The sequence below is a fragment of the Amblyomma maculatum genome, chromosome 10, assembly GCF_055883805.1.
Source record: "Amblyomma maculatum isolate TAMU_Amacu chromosome 10, ASM5588380v1, whole genome shotgun sequence".
In the NCBI taxonomy this organism is placed as follows: domain Eukaryota; kingdom Metazoa; phylum Arthropoda; class Arachnida; order Ixodida; family Ixodidae; genus Amblyomma; species Amblyomma maculatum.
Genome location: NC_139353.1, coordinates 58,693,822 through 58,714,142, shown reverse-complemented (window position 1 = coordinate 58,714,142; position 20,321 = coordinate 58,693,822). Strand labels below are relative to the sequence as shown.

General features: G+C 43.3%; 2 protein-coding genes across 2 annotated transcripts in view; one reads left to right on the top strand and one right to left on the bottom strand.

Annotated features, from left to right (window-relative positions):
- The first annotated feature begins 111 nt into the window (after positions 1–111).
- On the top strand, positions 112–13,532 carry mRpS5 (mitochondrial ribosomal protein S5). Its single transcript, XM_084582853.1, has 12 exons — positions 112–217; positions 439–540; positions 1,571–1,696; positions 3,085–3,312; positions 4,434–4,468; positions 7,404–7,494; positions 8,163–8,209; positions 10,136–10,193; positions 10,305–10,367; positions 10,446–10,588; positions 12,399–12,578; positions 13,288–13,532. Exons 1-12 carry the CDS (start codon positions 166–168, stop codon positions 13,477–13,479), a joined length of 1,317 nt encoding a protein of 438 aa, XP_084438979.1. The 5' UTR covers positions 112–165; the 3' UTR covers positions 13,480–13,532.
- Positions 13,533–16,739: 3,207 nt separating this feature from the next.
- Glyp (glycogen phosphorylase) overlaps positions 16,740–20,321 on the bottom strand; it is a 30,744-nt gene continuing 27,162 nt past the window's right edge. The window contains exon 12 of the mRNA XM_084582852.1: positions 16,740–19,403. Coding sequence (XP_084438978.1) covers positions 19,166–19,403 — 238 coding nt within the window. The 3' untranslated portion in view covers positions 16,740–19,165. The remainder of the gene's footprint in view (positions 19,404–20,321) is intronic.

Here is a 20,321-nt window from a genome sequence, read left to right as displayed (position 1 = left end):
TTAAATATAAACTAAAATCTAAAATTGTCAAAAATACTTGTAAAAATAGCTTTATGAACTTTTTAAATAAATGAAAACATGGTGCAAAATAAACGAGGCTATTCACTGAAAACGAAATCGAAAGTATTCCAGCCTGCTCCAAAAGGTGCCCTCTCAGTTCGCAAAATGGCAGGCATCGCACGCCTGCTGAGCAAACTTGCTCTTCATTCTAATAAAGGTAATGACATCTCTCTTCCTCTATATTTGGTACCCTTGCAAACTACACTTAGCACTTTAATGATTGGGCACTTGTTGATTTTTAAATGCAGTAATTACTTAATGCACTGAAACCGGCGGCTACGGGTTCACATGGTAGCAGTTGCCTGCTCTCTCGAGTACATCGTTTCTGCTTTCTGTAGTTTGTTTTCCGACTTTAAAGTGTATTTGTTTGTTTTACAGTCTCTCTTAATCAAGCAAGGACTGCAGAATGCCTACTGGGGCCCCCGATCGCTTCAACAGTTCCTGCAGATGCTGTCAGAAACACAAGCTTCTTCGTAAAACGTGGGTAACCTTTCGTTCACGATTTCAATTCTTTTTTTTTTTTTTTACCGACATTTAATTTTGTGTGTTTCAAGTAATGTTTGATTATAAGCTCGATTGGACTGCAGCTTTCTCCTTTGTGGAAAAAAAAAAAAAAATACATACGCTTTACCAGCCGCGCTGTGCGCGCCCACTAAACCAAACCAAATCAATCCTACCAAGTAGCTGGGATTAACCTGTGGACTGGCCCAGAACTTGAAAAAGTTGATTTTAAATATCAGCAGTAGGAAATATTTCCCTGCTTTCGCATCTGTGTGTCTAACCGTAACAAATAATTCTTGAGATCAGCCTACTTTACAGTTGGACACAGAAAACAAGCATTAAACTACTTCAGCGCTGAACATGGCCTGGTCAGTGTGTTGGTGTTCAAGCAGTTTTTTTTTTTTTTCTCTTCACCCTCACAACAGATTAGAATGTTGTTCACGGCGCTGGTACACTGAAAATGCGAGAAATGTTTAATTTCGAAAGCTAGCAAAAAGATAGCTGGAAAATCAAATACAAAATCATTGGCACATGTTTATTTCATTTGTGGTTATGTATACGTCAGTTAAATTACTGCAGCCTGTTTCACTTGGTGCTTGAATGAGGTTTTGCCATCCGGTATTCCCGAGACGGGATTTAGCGGGCATTACCTATTTGCTGCAGGTGGAGTAAAAATATAAGTTGTCATTTTCTTTAGCCCTCATTCCTAATCATGTTAAACCTCTTTCTGCCTTGTCTGGTGGCCATTGTATGACCTGAAGCCGTACTTGCCATCTGAGCAAAAGTGAAATTGAGATATAAGCACCAGGAATTTTTTATAATGAGCATAAATAAATGGTTGAAGAAATGAATACATTACTGAATGTTCCTAGTTGAAATTAGGGAAGACTCCTGTTGGTTTGATCAGGAATTGTTTTTGTGCACTAGTGAGTAAGGGTGAAATTGTAATAATATATAAACATTCTCAAAAGGAATTGGTCTCACATGCACGGCTTCTTTTGTATTTCAGTCACTGCTGAACAGTTGTGGAAGGGAGTCACGAGTGTGAGTAATGCTGGTCGAAAGAGGGGAAGAGCATCGGGCTCCTCACGGAAGTTGGCCAAGGATCTAAACAAGGGCCAGGTCGTGGGAGTTGGTGAGTGCGTTTTCAGAGTGTGCCACAAGCATGGTACAGAATCCTCTCGCCAGCACCTAATAGGAGTCCAGTGTAGCAGTGTGCAGTCTTTGTCGGAAGTTAAAAGTCCGAGGGGCTTGCTTCTAAGCTACACCGTGTGGCTCGTAATGCATTGCCAATGTCCCAAATCCCCTGAAGGTGAGAAGATTTTTTTTTGTCCTACCCTCTCCAGTGGGAATGACTTCCATGCGCTAAAGGAGCACCACTACACGGCTGAGAAGCTGGCCCCCTTGGTCTCTATACTTTTGACAAGGATTGTACCTGATGAGGAATGTTGTGTCACATGCAGTTTTGTCACACACAGGATTCTGCCACTTGTGTGGATTATTTTATGAATTAGGGCATCCCGCCTTTGGATGGGCATCATAAAAGTCGTACATGAAACTCGCACCATAAACAAAGCTTGGTTCTTGATCTCGTAATGATTTTCTGAATTCATGTCCTCTACTATCTTGTAGTGGCATATGGTCACATTGGAAATGAGGTGAGCGTGATTTCACGCAACCTTGCATTCTCCTAACCTGCTAGCAATTCTGGGTAACTTGCTTGCTTGTTTATTTTTTCATTTGTTTGCTAATTTTTGACATCGCAGGGGCATGTAGCAAGGGCATTTGCTAAGGTATGGGTGTAAAGGATTAAAATGCAGTTCGTGAACACTTTTTTGACCTTGCAAAAGGATGCAAAGAGAAGGGGAAAGATACCGAACTGACAATGGAAAAGATATAAACTAAGCAAAAACCCATTTGCCCTACAAATGTAGGCAAGCAAAGAAATCAGTAGCTGCACTTCAAAAAGAGAAAAAGAAAAGGGTGTTTTTTATAAGGCTTCTTTCCAGGCAATTAAGGTTTCTGAAATGAACAGCTGTATTTGGAATGTCATTCAAGCCTGTTATTGTTTCAACGAAGAAATGACGTAGACAATGCTTAGTTGTGTGACTGTTCCACACAGGCAGGGGTCCCCGAATTTCATTACTGAACCAGGACAAATCTTTAAGTCTTTTATAAACTGCAAAAATTCTGAGAAACTTGTGTAGCTTTCTTTTCTAGCTCTGTAGATACAGGGGGGGGATGTTACTTTCCTAAACACTCCCTAATAATCACTTACAAACTGTTGTGCAATTCTTGGGCTAAGGACACCAACTGCTGTGAAAACAAACACCGAACTGCATTTCCGAGAACATATGATTTACTGTTTTTATCTCTATCTCTTTGTGTCTCCTTACACTCTGTTAATTACTCCCTAAATAGCTACCGAAAATTAGTGAGTGGTTACTTTTTTAGTAATTTACTTCATGCTTTTATCGAGAACTGGTAGCCCAGGTGCTCAGTGGAAGTGGCTTTGTTGTGCAGGTAAAATCAACATGGTGTGGCCTGGCCTCAATGCGCCCATCGTGCGTGGTCGCGAAGTGGTAGAGCGGGTGGAGCTGCCACCGGACAAGAACCGCGAGGAACGGCTCATTCAACTGCGCAACGCCATGCATGCTTTCAAACCACCAAAGCTGACACCACTCGAGCGTGGCTGGAGTGGCCACCGTATGCCGGGACGCAGCATCGGGCCCCCAGACCCCGTCGGAGACAGTGAGCTCTTTGTTCCACTGTTCTTTCACTTTGCAGTGTCACCTCTTGGAACAAGGCCTTGTGTGTGCATGCTTAGGTGGTGAAAATCACCTCAGAGCCCACCCACCCACTATGGCATACCTCATCGCCCATGTACAAAGTAGGACAACAAAACCCTGCATACCATAGAGCACTCTTTTTTCCCCTTTGTTCTCACTGTATGCGTTGCTTGCACTAGTCACCTTTGAAGCCTGTAATGAAGGAATCTGCCCAGCAGAAAGTTCTCCTAAACCTGCCTATCTATTATACAAGTGTATCGTTGAGCAAGCTATTTTGAATAATGCCGTCTCTGTACAAGACACATATTAGGGTACTGTTCCTGATGCAGCAGTAAAACATAATGGCTCAGGTTGTCTGCCACTTCTTGTACTCAAAATGTTCTGAGCATGCCTCATTTTCTAACTTGTTAGCATAAAGACTTCATTAGAGCAAGAACCTGGCAGAATTTGTAAAGTTGCTAATTGGTCAAAAGGGAGTGTCATATCACAGTACCCCATAACATGCTGAGAGCACAGTTATTGGCAGTCGCGCTTTGGATTATGTGGCCGTTTGTAGACAGCTTTGCATAACCAGCTGGCGTGAAGCCAGAAACAATTTTGCATGTGGTTACAATAATGGAACAGTCCCCGCAACCAGAGTAGACGGCTACAGAAGTGTGTCATTTTATACAGATAGAGTATCGACGGCTGCACTGGCTTCATGTGGACGTATGGTTTGATTAAAGGGGTTTGGCATTCCAAAGCTGCCCGGGCTATGAGAGACACCTGTGTGGGCATACATGTGGCCCCGCAACACAGCCATGGAGAATGCTAAAGACATACTATGCAGCAATCTGCGTAAAAGAATGTGCTAGTAACCACCCAGAAAAAAAGTTGTTAATGCTATTGCATTTTAACATATAATGGAGTTAAGTGTCCCTTACCTTTGCCTTTTGCTGCTTGGCTCGAACATTGGTGTTTAGTAGCGGTACTGTCAGGATGACACAGGGAGATTGCAACAGCACCTATATTGATATGTTTTGTAATTTTCGACAAAAATTGATATATGTCTCTGTGAGAACACCCTTTGCTTTTCTTTTGCAGCCACATTTGAGACATTTGACACAATTGTTCTTGAGGTGAGATCCATTCCTTTACTTTTGTGTGTGTGTGTGAAGGAAGTGGAGGGGGGGGGGGAACCATACATTTTTGATAGAAAATGTTGTAGTCAGTATTGATGGGCCTAAAGTCATCTATTGAATGGCACCCTCAGTTTGGAACATGGTCTCATGCTGTAAATGTATAAAAGTAGTGTGTTCAGTGTGTTAGCTACAGACCTCATGATTCAGACAACTCCTAAAAAGGGGGGGGGGGGGAATTTGCACAGCATTGTTTGTTTGTTTGCAAAAATTACAATACTGGGCTAGGATGTATGGCTAAGAAAATATGCTGGTATCAGTGGCTTGTGGTAGTCCATGCTAGGAGGCTTGTACCTGCATGTTCCAACTTTTATGCTTTATGTGCATCTGAGGCTGCCTCTCAAATGCTGTACAGTACCATCTGCTGGGCCCTGTGCCATTAAAAGAGGGGTTAAAAGAGGGACAGTTGCTGTGTAAGCTGAGTTGTGCTTCCCACCAGAATGCCCTATCTATAACCCACCCGGATAATTTTGGTAGAGTTTTTGGTTGGGAAATATGATAGCAGCAATGATCTTATTGAAAGGAAAATCCATTACACAGCTAGTACGGTAAACTAACTTATCTTCAGAAGGGAGTCCCATTGCGAACTTTGTCTTACTTTCAAATGCAGTGTAATTGAATGGGTTTTCTTCCTACAAATTTTTAGGTGCCCTTATTGAAGAACACTTGAATTGGTCCTTGCATATTTATAAGTTTCATGTAAACTTATCAAGATCACTCTGTGAACCAGAAACGTATCAACGAGGTTCTAAATTATGCAGAAAAAAAAAATGCATTTTAGGAGCAAAAATTTGATCAGTGAAAGAAAACAATGAAAAATTAAGAAAATAGCAACTATTGTTCATTTTTTTAAATTTCATAATGTACATGGTTTTTGCAAAGTATACCCTACTAAAAAAATTGCAAATACTAAAGAAGTATACCCCACTACAAAGTCCTGTATGAATTTTATGCAGGATTCTATGTCCATTTTACTGTACAGAATGGACCTGCATGAAGCCGGGTGGAGTTGTTATATCGCTGCTAAGTACAGTAAACTGTTCTGGTGTCAAAAGAGATGATCAAATTAACTGTAAGCTCGAATTATCTAATGGGCCTGAAAAAGACTGCTGAAAGCCATTTGTATCACAGCATGTTTATCTAATGAACCCCTGCACGATTATTGTCTGTATTTGAGATGAAACCCAAGTGAGAACGGCATTTTTCTCCGGTTTCATCGAGTGCTACACTTTGCACACGCTATCGGGAAGCCCTTTGCTACGCTTTTCGCAGTGCGACACAGTAGTGGGTTCCCCTCTTCACAAAATGGCCCCTTTCCATTTTGAGGATGCTTCACTGCACAGCCGCGTGATGAAGCATTACAGTGAAGTGCTCAGGGCTGTGAAACTGCACATGACGAACACGTAGGTTCAGCGTACTGAAACCAGCATGTGGACGCATGCAAGGGATATATGCTTAAGCGTCAGGTCAGCATGCCACCACCCCAAAATAAAATAGGTAATGCGCCACACAGCGTCCGAAACGGTACGACCGGTTGATGCACACTCCCGATTGCAGCCGCGGGATGGCATGACATTCAGGAAAGTGAAACTGAAACTATGTGACCGAGCTACCTTTTGGAAATGGGAGACTGTTGATCGTCGTTGTGCTTGTCATAGTTCACACTTCATATGTGCAGGTACCAGTATTTCATGCGATTCAGGTTTGGTGAGGTCTGTTTCGATGATTGCCATGGTTGCGCGGATCGTACCTTGACATGACCCTCGTTCGAATTAATTGATGCGAGTCACCACCTTGTTCAAATTAACAAGTGTCAAACCTTACATGGCGGTTGGCCGGGACTGGGCTTCAAAGTATCATATTAACCCCTTCACCGTTTTGTTATATCAAAGAATTTCTTAACAAAACGGCTTATTTTTTTAGTGCTGATTTTGGTTATTAAGTTGCCATACGTAAAAGACGCTTATGTGGTAGAAAAAAACGAAGTTAACAGGTCAGTGCTGCCATCTGTCGAGCAAAATGCCATCTAATCCACAAAGGAGCGCTGCTCGTCGAAACGCTGAAGGGAAGAACCTATTCAGCGAGTACGAGCTATAGTCATCCAAAACGGCTTGGGGACGGCTTTGCAAGGACGAGCGCAGCTCGTCCGAAACGGTTAAGGGGTTAATGTGAACCAAATTAACAAGATTTTACTGTTTTCTGAAAACATCAGAGTATTCGGCAGTGTATGAGTATCCGAAAATCTTTTGTGATCACTAATTTTCAAATACTTGGAGAACTCCGAATGTCAGCTTTTGTAATCTAATAGCAAACGTATTCGATTCGTATTTGAAGCACACCCCTAGTTGAAACTTCTTTCTTATGTCTAGGGAAATTTTTTTGCGCCTTTAAAAGAGCTTAAACTTAGTCCTCCTAAGTGTCTTTAGCTGCCATTCAGCAGTGATGCCGCTTTTAAATTTAGGCACGACAGTTACAGAACTCCACTTATGCGGACCATTTATGGCTCCCAAGTGTTTTGATACCTAATTCCCATCTTGTTGACAAACATACACAGGTGTTAGAAATTTTTCAGATACTATGTTTGTCCCACAATTCTTTTTAAAGGACGTTAAAGCCTACCTTTCTTTTTTTTTTAATAATGATTAGTTGCGCATAAAGACATTATTTATACTCCTGATGTTCTGTTATTTATGACAGTTTTCTTGTATGTCTACTTCTGGGTGAACTCTGTAATTTCCTTTTGCCCCTGTATCTAAGACCTACCTTCCTGTATGAATAGAGAATATCCATCTGTCTATATACAAAGCGCTGTATTGCTCTTTGCTGCAGCTGTGTGGCATCTTTTTATGACGTCTTTTTTTTTTTTCGTTTGCAGCTTCGGCTAGTCACTCGAATGACGGGCAATCTTGGCCGATTGCGACGGCACCGTGCCATGGTGGTAGTCGGCAACAAGAATGGCCTCATTGGTGTGTCTTGTTTTGTTTGGTTTCTTGCCTTTTTCCTTTTTCTTCTACAAGACTCACGAGAATCGAATGCAATTCCAGGAAACCTCTCAGAAAGTGTCAAGGCTGGTACAGTGTTCTTCAGGAAGGGCTGAAATAGCCCGAACAAGCAGTTTTTATATGAAGCAGTTCATTCCTGTACCTACTAATGTAGCATAGGCTATAGCTGTACATTCAATGCGGCATGTTCCGTATACAGTCGTGGCACATTCAGACTAGCCTGAAATCCAGCAACAGGTTGCTCGATATTCTTTGTACCACGTGAACGACTTCAGAAATGGACTGCCTCACATAAAAGTGTGTTTGTTTTTTTTTCACACGTGTAGGAGAAGCAGAATCAGATAACATTACTCTGTCACCCATGCCAAACAGGGGTAGGAATGTCATCAAGCTTCTGCATTTGTAGCTTTTTATTCCTATCATAGCATTCTTTTTCTTCTTTCTGTTCGTCAGTATAAAAAAATGGTGCATAAAGTGGATTTGATTTGAAATGGTGGAGCTCTTATTTTCGAAGAGGTTGGCCGGTGTGTAGCCTTCGTCCCGGCTGAGTGTTGCCGCCTGGTTGTGCAGATCTGTGAAGGCATTGAAGTTGAGGCCATCCATCCTCACTGTTTTCATTTTATCCTTTCCAGGTTTTGCAAGCGGCCGAGCAAATGACGCAAAAGCAGCATTGCGTGTGGTATGTGATCGTTCCCATCCATGAAGAAGTGGGATGCCTTGGTTGTAACTTACCTTCTGTCACCTGTTGAGCAATCGCGTAACAGAAGCAGAAACAGTACCTCTAAAGGAGCTGGACCCCAAATTTTAAGCATCACCTTTCTTTCTTTTTTTTTTTTTTTTTTTTTTGCTGCAATGAAAAGCATACTGTCTGAAGGGGGCTTCGATTCACAACAGCTTTGTTATAAGTGCTATGGGAGATTTTTTATCGAGAATGTTTTTATTAGCGCATGCGCTTATGCATTATGCATTGGTGCTGGAAGGTGGAATCAGTAAGCATGCTGATGATTGCACGGCGACGTTAGCAGCATACATGAAACTAATACTATACTAGATCTCATCCACCAGACTGCATTACACATTTTCAGCTTGATGTTCATTTCAGTTTTCACACCCAGAGCAGTTACGGCAAAGTGACTTTCTACTGTCATTTTCAACAATTTTTTTCTTGCTTCTCTATCCCCAAATTAATAATACCCGGCTGTGGAGCTGAAAAGCACTGCAGAACCATTTAAAACCTAATTTTTTCCATATGTTAGTCTTGTTTTTTTTTCAGTCGTAGTGCGCATCTGCAAACGCTGACGTGGACTCGACATACACTTAGTGTAGCAACTCTATACAGTTCTATGAACACGACGACTGCCGCGCCACCTAAGTCGTGTGTAGAATGTGTCATTAACTAAGATACACAGATTTTGTTAAAACTGTCGCTGAGAGAACCAAAGTAGCTTGGAATAGAATGAAATGAATAAAATAAACCTGGTGAAATCCACTGTAGATACTAACAACTGTTTTTGCTTATAGCAGCACTGCTGATGGCAGCGCCGCTACAAGTGTGGTGATGTCTTTGCTTCTGCAGTTTTCTGTTTTTAATGCATTTTAAAAGAAGTAGTGTAATTTATTGAAAGAGAAAAAAGTAGGCTGCCTTAAGTTGATATGAACACAAATACCTGGCCGTATGACACTGCGGCATTATCATAAAGTGTATTATATTCTCTTCAGACCCCAAACAGATGAAGTGTTAGTGGCAATATAAGGACACAGTATGACGCCACCATCTGCTAACACCTGACTTTCCTGTTCAATTTAAAATATGAATTCCGTGCTTAATCGTGAGTTCTCTCGATACTGCCATCAAGTGGCAAGGTCTACCAGAACATTCCAATATTTTTACGCTCATCTCCGGCAGTAGGCTGACTGGTGTAAGTTTTAGTGAAGCGTGGTTACATGAGACACTGTGGTGTGATCTAGTCATAAAGGCTACAATTGCCTCATTGGCAGTGCAGCGGTGTCATTTCTTTCTTTTCTAGGGGTGCACCATAGAGAGCGCAAGCTGTTAATAAATGTGACGAGCACTTGTGAAAAAAAAAAATATATATATATATATAGCGCCATGCAATTAAAGAAATTGGTGATATTTTACCAAGGTGTGGGCACACAACTTGATAAACTGATAATGGCAAGGCTTCATCGCAAGATAACTAGCTAGTTTGCTTTGTGCATTTTTCATTGCCAAATTAAAACTCGATTCTCGTTTATTGAATATTGAAGTGCCCAGTCTACACAATATGGTGCAAATTTTTTTCATTATCAACATAGCCTCGTGATGCATTTCGGTCAGAAGCCAGTCCCGTTAAGTGCCTTATGCCTTAATTTTCAATGGCTTTCATTCAGTTTTACTTGCCTAGAACCCCTTTTCTGCTCTTTACTATATTTTACTGACATCCCATCCTCTCTCTCAATTAGTGTTGTATGAGCACTGCTTTACTTAACCAGGCATTGACGCAACTTCTGTCACGCTGTCCAAGCTTTGTTTTATCTGTCCGTGCACTAGTGGGACTAGTGTGGAAGGTGTCTGAGAAATACAAATCCTTTTCCTCCAACCCAGGCCAAGAACAGGGCCATTCAGCGGCTGCGATACATCGACAGGTTCGAAGGACATACAGGTGAGCTCTCGGACTGTCTGTGTGTGTTTTAACCTTGTTCTTGGTGGAATTTTCATGTTCCAACGCGTGCGTCATACTCACAGTGCCTTTTCCTTCCCACGCCTGCAACAGTTTACCATGACTACTTTACACAGTACGGGCCTATGAAGGTCATGGTGCGGAAGAAACCCAAAGGTTAGACATTGCCGCTTCTTTTTCTTGTGAAGCCAGGAGCAAAAGACCCAATATGGAGTTTGACCGGTATTATTGCAGGCTATGGCCTGAAGTGCCAGCGAGTGTTCAAGGAGATCTGCAAGCTGGTCGGCATCACAGACCTCCATGCTAAGCTCATAGGCTGCCGGGCACGCTCCGTCTCCAACCTTGTCCGGGCCTTCATCCTGGGCCTTCACAATCAGGTGACACTTCCCCGCTTTCTCCTCCTTGGAGTCATCGGAATAGTTTTCAGATCATCGCAATTCATTTCTACCGACTGCTAACCTTGGAAGCACTATGAATGGCATGGCCTGATAAGCGCTGTATTTGCTGCCAGTTTTCTGATTTGTATGGTTAATGTAGCATCCACAGCTACACAAGGCTGTTATCTTTTAACCCGATAATACAACAATGGCTTGGAGAATAACGCTTTTTGGCAGGAAAGAGTATTTTTAATTTGCCTGTTGTGTTTGAAAGCGCGTTTAATGGTTGGATCGCAACGTTTCGGTGCACGCGCATAAACATGTTTCATACAACAATGCATCAGTGGTTGACAGTGTTCTGATTAAAAACAAGCTTCCATTCATTCATTAGATCTAGCAAGTACCCTATCAATAACCTCATATACAGTTAAACCCTGTTCATCCCTCATTTCCCTGCAGCGATCTATCAGCTTTGGATGAGCACTTCCTGAACAGCACCTTACTGTATAACTGGGCATAAAGCAGGCCTCTATCCGACATCAGATTTTTGTCTGTGAAGCCACTGTCATAAATTCTTAGGAGACATGCATTTTTTTTTATGCGATTGTAAATACGTCATTTAATTCTATTTAGAACAATTCCTCGAGCGCTTATGTGATATATTATGTAATTTGTTTTAGTAAGTGCTTGCTGTAGGTGACACTAAAATTCATGCCATTTCATTGTGTTGTCATCAAGGAATGCAATAAGCGTTAAATTATCTTTCCTTCCTATCATGGAAGGAAACCTCCATGTAACCTCTTTTCAAAAGCAATAAACATTTTTACCATAACCACCATCAGTCACAGTGACTGCGAGATCATCGGTACTTACTGTGGTGTTCGTTCTTCGATGCTAGAGCCCTTGCAGCAGGAAGTGGAATCATCGCATCAAGCACATTTCAGTAGCAATGCATGCCTTAAGGTCTATTCACACTTGCGACTAGATGAGGATGCGCGACTACCAGTTGTGCGACCAGAGGAGAGGAGCTCGCCACTACCGATGTTCGCACTTGCGACAGTCACCTTCTCGTTCTGTTCTCGTTCCGAACGAGTTGGGAGTAGGAGAGCTGCTGGGCGATGACAGTGAACGTCGGTAGCTGCCGCTTGCCAGACACTTCAGCTTTTTCAGGCGAGCCGGTACGCATGCCGCGCTCTCGTGTTTCCAGGAGAACGCCGACGGCGAATAGATGATGTCAATCACCGTGGTGTCAATATAAAATGTTGCACCTGCGTGAAAAACCCATTTCTCAAAAGTTTATGGTACTTACTGGATAGTCGGAATATCTTTCCAATCTCCTCCCAGGCCATATCCTATCTCCCTGCCTTTGAATTCCGGGTGCCGTTTGATGAAAAGGTAGGGGTATTCTTTAATTGCATTGAGAAGGTGCTTGTTCGAGTACTCCGGGACCTCGCTGATTGGTGAAATGGTTTGCGACTAGTAGTCGCGCGACTGGAAATTCGAGCAGTGCCCGATCGGCCCGCGGCAGTCGCTTTTCGACCGATGCGACCATTTGCGACTCGCTTTTCGACCAAAACGGTCGCACGACCGCTGCTAGTCGCAAGTGTGAACGGGCCTTTACTACCCGAATGGCTGGTCTAGCACCGCTTTAATTGGAGCCAAGTGCCACATTCGCATGCACTTCAGATAATCAGCGATCACTTTGAGGGACCATTGCTGGAGAGATCAAAAGTGGACCCGCGGGGTGCGGGCCAAGGCCTTTTCTCTGTAGCTGCAGTGGTCACAGGTGTGCTCGTTTCCTCAAACGCAGAAGACGCACCAGCAACTGGCAGACGAGAAACGTCTGCACCTGGTGGAGTTCAAGAACGAAACCGACAACTACCCCCGTGTGGTGGCATCTCCGCAGAACGGCTGTCGCACGGCTGCCGAGATCAGCACAGACGAGGAGCTCGACTTTGACCATGTGGTCGCAGAGGGCCGCCTGCTGAGAGTGAGTATGCAGTTGCCGAAGCAGGGTCGGCTGAAGCCATCAAGGAGACCGACAAAAAAAGCTTTAAAACAAATTGAAAATATGCAACAGCATGAATGAAGGGGATAGAGACAGTGTTGGGTGACATGAAAGACATGCATGTGAGAACAAACATGGGTTACTGAGATCTGTAACGACGTCCCTATCATGCGATGGCTTAGAGGTATTGAAAAAGATAAACTGGAAGAACTGCATATGCGCAGGACACGTAAGCAGTGCAAGAAGGGCAGGAAGAGGTTTTTACAGTTCAAGGACTATGAGGTAGAAATGTGAAAAACATGAACACTGGCTGGTGTTTGTAGTCTGAATTTGTTTCCTTTCTTTTTTTTTCCCCTCGCAGCCTTGTTGAAGTGTCCATCAGGAAAATAAGATACCTACTGCATCTTTCCTTTCCACAAAACTGACAAATACTAGTCTCGACTGAGACTGAAACCAAACTAAAAACAAGGTTTGTTTTGCCTTGTGAAACTGGGCCCTGGTTTACAAAGCATTAATGCTAGATTTGTTGCTGATCTCTCGTTTACTGTAATTATTCAGTAATTATTGTCATTTGCATACCATTATGCCAAAAAATGAGACAGCAATGTCTTTTTAATCGAATTACATTAGCAGCTGACTAGCGCTAATCTGTGCACAAAATGCTGTTCTGTTTGTTTTTTTGCCTTACTAGAACCCACCAAAATATCAGCCGTGGTACATAACGGGTAACCCCGCGGGTTGGGAGAAGCACCTGAAGAAGACCGATCCCTTTCGAAATGCCTATACGACCAAGCTGCACCTGATCCATCGGTACGGCAAGCTCTGCAGCTTCGTCAACCCAGACGGCTGGGATGCGATCAAGCCTAAGGCTGGTGACTCCTAATAAATAGCATTACACATGTACAGTCGGAATAAAAGAATATATCGATGAAAGAAGGATCTATTTTTTCTTTTCCTGTCTACGTTGCGTGACATCTTTTTACAATTGGCATGCAGAGATGGTGAGTCATCTCCCTCATTCAATTCCTACTGCGTAAAGCTGCATAGGTTTAAGAGGTTCTCCTGGGACAACCAATGGGAAAATGAAGGTACGATGGCTGAAGCCATTCCAGCGTGCGAGTGGGATTGCGCCAGCACTCAAGGCACGCATAGTTGTACACTACTCAATAATGATCAGTCAGTTAAAAAGCCTAAGCGACCAGCTCACTCGCTTCACCTTGTAGCTCGTACTCTTCATGCATCATGATTGGCCAAAAACAAACCTAAGAAGGGGAGAAAAATTGGGAGGACACTTAAGCTTCGCGTTTAAGAGTACAATGTGACAGCGTTGATGACCCTCGTTTGCTGGTTCCACTTGCCAGTCCTCATTATTCAGTAATCTTTTACTTTATGCCTCTATTAATCCATACATGCTCACTGGCATACAGTCATAAGATACATTGTCATTTTGGCCATGTCATGTGATCTCGTGTTCTCGCACAACCCTATGACCACTCGGTGCGTGGCCATGCCACCAGCCAACCACCATCTGCCAGAGGCATGACCGTGAACTTTTGCTTGCAACACCGATTCCGAATTTTCTGTGGAATGGGGCCTTCAATGCTCCCAGTTTTACTACACTCCTGTAGTCGGCATCCCCAATCGAGGACATATTTTATAACTAGCACTGCGTTTTGGGTTTGGTTTCCTAGCCCGAGCACAGTCGCCATCACTGTCGGCATAACCCGTCTGCAGCTGTAAGTCCCAGGGACCCACTTTCTGAGAATTGATGCTGACAAACCTGTGATGCGAGATTCTGCTCGACCTTCCACAACCTGTCGTTATCTGGAACAGACGACCCAGGCATCTTGCTGTTGAAAAGACAATTTCACGCTATAGCATGCTTAAAGTAACCGGAATAGGGCAGGGTGCCCAGAGTGTCCATCCCATGCAAGCACTGTAGGCTATGGCAAGTGTGCTACGGTGCAAGGAGAGAGAGGTGGATAAAAGCAGAAAAGAGCAAGGAGGAAGTTTTAGGTGGAACGCGGAGGAGGAGAGCAGGCAGGCAGGTGCCACCAAAGAGGGCATTGTGAGTGAAAAATGTAAAGGTTCAATTAGTGAGTCAAGTTTCATGGACATAAGCCATTGACTGCAGCCACAGTCACTGCTGCCGTTTCGAACTTTGCTCACTTCCACACTTGGCAAGCGTCTCGGTAATGTGCTAGTCTGGCTTCTCATGTGATGGTCTCGGCAGCCTGTTTGGTATGGCTAAGGGAAGGCAGTGAGAGTCGTTTCCTCTACGCCATGGTGCCTTTTTTGTCGCGCCAGCTAGTGGAGTTGCTCGAAACTACGCTTGCGGACATCGCCCGCGCGTAATTCCGATCTCTTAACTGTAAGGTCTCGCAACTTCTTTCTCCCCACTGGTTGTGCCACCTAGTGGACTTGCTCAAAACTACGCTTGCAGACATTTCCTGTGCATAATTCCTATTTCTTTACTGTAAGGACTCACAACTTCTTTCTCCTCACTGGCTGTATGTCGGCAAGTTAAACGGCGATTCCGGCACTTAAGTACCAGCCTAAAGGTAACACCCATCGACTGAAGACTGGAAATAATTGCGGAGTTAAATAGCTTGAGCACATTCTTCATACCTCAGCACTAGATGCTGCCCTTTGGCTTGTTCACGGTTGGTTCTACGGCTGCAAAAAAAACATCATGTCAAAAACACATATTGCAACCTTAAAAGGGAACACACTGCCATGGAATATGTTAGTAATTTATTTTATCGCTGTCAATTCTTAAAAAGTGAACAGAACAAAAAATGTTATGCAAAGTGGATTAAAACTGCTGTTTCGGCGTTCGAAAGTGCAGCGTTAATCCATTGCACCCGAACGCATTAACCCAGATGGTTAAACAAAACTTCACAAAGACAACACTTGAAAAAGATGCTGCACAGCGCGAGAGTTTCAGCTTTACATGAGGTGCGATTAGCTGCAGACATAGGGGACAGGAAAACTGGTCCGTTCGTTGTGGAATAGGCTCTAAACCCAGTCACGGCAATATTTTTTGTAGCGCAGCTGTGGTAATTGGTAGAGATGAAACTGGCAGCTTGAGCAGTTGAATGACCTTCGAGAATGGCAGCAGTAGAAATTATGCTCAGTCTCAGTTCAAAGTCAAATGTTCACAACGAGATTACCTTGAGGTTGTCCACTCGGCAGCATCTACATAGGTGGCTTGGAAGTTGAAACCAGGACATTTGGATCCAGAGTCGGACGTACAACCTCTAGGCCACGTAGGAATGTCCAATGACTTGGTTATAGTGAGGCTTTATAACTATAAGGTGGTCTTTCACATAATATGGCAGTTAATGATTGTACGCTATGTATGTTTAAGACGATGTGTGATGTAATAGGGACATAAGAGAATAGCAAAAGGCACACACGGGAAAGTAATTTGGAAAGGGAGCCACAGATGGAAGATATTAATGTGGTCACGTCATGCGCATATCTACAGTGAAATAAGTTTTCTCAGGGCAGCAATGTGTCCACATATCTCCCATGTGTTGCTATGTACTGCTTTGTAGTGTTCATTGTGTGCACAAAAGCAGTGCAAATAGGATTACAGGCCCTGAATTACAGTCAAGCCCAGATATATTGAACCCAGATAGTTTGAATATTATTGAGCCCATATTGAATACTGTTTATCCCCTCAGAAATACTGCATTGGAAAGTCACTCAATATGCTGAACTAGAACTGAAATTTCGTCAGTCATTCAGTATATCGAATGGCATGCCATGCCTTTAAAAGTTTGTATTCTCATAACTGGTCACAATTTTGACGCATGAAAATGGGTCGACCGCATGGTTTTGGGCACTTAATGGCAGTGCAGAGTTGAACATAGGGAGTGCTTGGCTACCGAAGGTTACCAAATTTGATTTATCTCAATGGTTGCTGTATACGAGTTGTTTGGTTAGCAATTTGTGCAGCAGATGCTCTTCCTACCAGCTGGAAAAAATCCATTTGCATACATGAAGACTACATATTGAGTGACAACAGCACAGTCCAAGCAACTTGTTTGCAAGTCACACAATGCACCAGCCCCTCGTTGGCTTTTGAAAAGGAGCATTTCATGTGTAGCGTGCAACAAGAATTCACCGAAGCCTCGATTCAAGGTTTTCAAACGTATCTTTAATCGTTATATAATAGACACTCATGCAACCGCCACATTCAACATGACTACAATGCATCGCAGCGGCTACAAGACGTGCTCTTACAGAAAAATAAAGAAAAGAAATGCTTGCAACGTTTGCACCAAACAACACCAACCAACAACTTTTCATTTTTTTCTTTTTCACTTTTCCAGTCACACTTTTCTGTTACCATGGCTGCTCTGGAGGAAAGAGAAGCACCCGTTCCGAGCCATGGGGGAATGAGGGGGAACCGTCTGGGGGCTGTGGCTGCACACTCTCAACAGTTTTTTTTTCTGGCGGTATCATAGGCTACGGCGAAAGACCTTGAGAAAAATTTATTGCTACCTACATAATGGATACAGGAAAACGCGCAACAAAAAAAAATGAGAACACTCCACACAGGTGGCACAACAAAACAATGCAAAAGAACTTGGAAAATAACAGGACTTAAATAATAAGAAGGGAAAGCAAAATGGGAAAATTATATTTAAAAAAATGAAAATGAGTGAGGTGTTAAGCTTGCGGGAGTTACGACGGCAGAAAATATATGTAAGAAATGGTTTTCTTAAAGGACATAGAGGTAAGCACGACTGGGATCACATGGGCAGTTTGCAGTATGCAGCAAGACAGATGAGACCCCTCACATCAAGCATGGTTACACTTCCTTCATCGATGATCAAGGATGCGTAACCGGCGAGCGAAGCTAATGATAAGGGGTGTCATTATCAGCAAGGCTATGTGAATGGCAACCAGACACCTCCGCCCACTAATCGAAGATCCTTGGCACAGATTGGGGCTCCTAAACTGACCCGTTTCTGAGGAGACTACAGTGTCGCGTTCAACAATGCACCATGCTTATTCAGCAGTCTGACACTCAGATATTCATAAAACTCCCGATCCAGTGTTGAGGCTAGGCCTGAAAGGCTGTATCCCTTTCCCATTTCCATTTCATGAAAACCCATACTAATTGTAAACTGATCAGGCAATTTATATAATGCTGCAAACCATTTCCCGCTCTTCCAAAATTTTAATCTCATAAATGGCACACTTCAACAAGTGCTCACAAGAGTCTCCGAAGAGATGCACAATTTGATCAGTATATTGATCAGTGGGATATACAAATATAGACAATGCTGGCTCCAAAAATGCAGGTTATTAAAGACTTGCCATTGCAACAGGCTTTTTTTCTGTCACACATTTTTACAGATGCATCTCACTCAAAAAATGAAACATAGCTGGCACTTAATAAGCCTGCGTTTTCATAGTAATGACAGGTGTTAATGGCAATATGCACAAATGCACTGTACCAGACTGGAACCAAGCTTATGCATTGCAACATTTTTTTCTCTGCTGCAGTTGCTAGCAAAATGCACAGAATCTCTTAAAAGAAATTAACATTTATTGTGCAAGTTTTGCATTGTGTTAATTCCTTAGCTCCATAATGTCTACTGACTGCTTGAAACATCTTTGCATAGCATTTTGCACACCACTCAAACACGAACAGAATATCCCATTTCTTTCCTCAGGCTAACAAAACTCACTGTTAAGTTAGCCCAAAGCTAAGACTAGAGCTTGTACACAAACTCTATAGATGTTACGCAGTTCTTTTTTTTTTTTTTTTTCAACCAATATCTAGGCTACTTAAAAGTGGATGCTAAACAGCTCTCATTATTGTTAACCGTATGGCACATTGCTTCCAAGAGCGATTTACTAACAATGTTGCCGTGATCTTTCTGGCTTGCAGAGATTTCATGCTGCACTTAGCCAAGTCAAGCCAGTCCATGAGAAATGCATGGGACACTGCAGTGCAACTTATTCTTCATGCTACCAAGAGCAAGGCAGCATCACATCACAAGGGTTTGTCGATGAGCGATGACAACTCTTGAATTTTGCTAAAATATTTAAGAAATTGCAATAAATTTTCATTACGTTAATTTCGAACGGCCTCCTCTCAGCAGTTAGGAATACCTTACGCAACACCTTTGGCTTCTAGTTGAAGAAATGGTTGCAGACAACATAGCACTTCTGCATATGTGGTTCACCACATACAGTTTTCAATCGATTACAGTTACGAGCCCCATCTGATCGCTCTTACATAAATGGCACTTTCATGTGAAAAGTATCACCACTGCAACGAACACTGGGCTAAATTGAACAACGCTGCAAAAGAAAAGGCAACAAGAGCGACTCCTTCAGTGAATGGCTTCCACTTCTCTTCCTCACTTCTACAAAACGCAGTCGCAACCTGCTGATGCAGCAAGTGAGGTGACAGGTAGGACAGTCCAACGACAGCCATCGTTGGTGATGAAGGTGGCGCCAGGCAGCTTGACGCTTGCAGGTGGTGGGCGGTGGTGTCTGCCGGCACGCGCACACAGCTTTGCCGTCTCTGTCGCTTGCTGGTCTTACTTTTTCTGTTCCTCGTCGCCTTTGATCTCGTGGGGTGCCGGCAGCTTCTCCCAGGTGGGCTCGACGCCCCAGATCTCGCGGGCGTATTCACAGATGGTGCGGTCGCTCGAAAACTTGCCCGAGGAGGCAATGTTGAGCAGCGCCATCTTGGTCCACTCCTCCTGATTTGTGTACATGGCGGACACCCGCTCCTGGCACTTGATGTACGCCTCAAAGTCGGCCAGCAAGAAAAACCTGCATGCATCGGAGGGGCGCCCTTAAGTGCATGCGTTTATGTCAGAAGGCCACTGAAGGGAAATACGGCACACGTCAGTGGAAGCTAGAAGGCATGCCAGACAAACACGTTACTCTTTGGGGCACGTTAACACATCCCAGGTTACCTTTTTATTTACACTGCATAAAACATTTTAGATGTCAGGTCATTTATTATGATGTCCTCAATTTTTCAAATTCTTTGGCAAAACAGAGAAAAGGTTCAGACTGTCCTTTGTAATAATAATTGTCAATAGCGGGCACCACAAAACTGCTCATCCATCAAGAGCGGTGCACCACTCTATGTGCTGTGTAATGCAATGAAGAGTGAAAATGAAATAACAGCCGGTTACTTGGCTTGTGCATATGAGACTAGGCTTAAGAATGTGTTTGGCCAACTGGACATGGTGCCCGGCGCCTCATGCTTCACATTCTTACATCATGGCAGCACACAGAATTGCTCTTTTACTGTGACGGTATTTCCCATCAACTGAATAATGTGAGAGCAATGATCTAGTCATGGGTAGTGAAGAACACGCCTGGTGGTGCAGGTACTAATTCCCAAGATCTAGTTTTGTAAGGTTTTAACATCCCAAAGCAACTCAAGCTACGAGAGACTCTGTAGTGGAGGCCACCTGGGGTTCTTCAGCGTGCACTGAGATCGCACAGTACATGGGTACCTTTCTTTTCGCCTTCGTCGAAAAGTGGCCGCTGCGGCCAAGATTAAGCCAGCCTCCTTGGATTCAATAGTTGAGCGCTCTAACCACTGAGCCACCACGGCAGGTTAATATTATCAAGAAGTGTCGCTTTCTCTCAATCTTTCTTTATCCTCCTGGTTTAACAAGGTTCTGCTCTCTGCAAAAATATCCCAAGTCAGGACAAATGTCCCAGGAACATTCG

Excerpts from the sequence above, each read along its gene's own strand:
- mRpS5 (XM_084582853.1), top strand. The coding sequence starts at position 166 with ATGGCAGGCATCGCACGCCTGCTGAGCAAACTTGCTCTTCATTCTAAT. Across the intron at positions 10,194-10,304 it reads CAGGTTCGAAGGACATACAG|TTTACCATGACTACTTTACA; the intron begins GTGAGCTCTCGG and ends CGCCTGCAACAG. Across the intron at positions 10,589-12,398 it reads TCCTGGGCCTTCACAATCAG|AAGACGCACCAGCAACTGGC; the intron begins GTGACACTTCCC and ends CCTCAAACGCAG.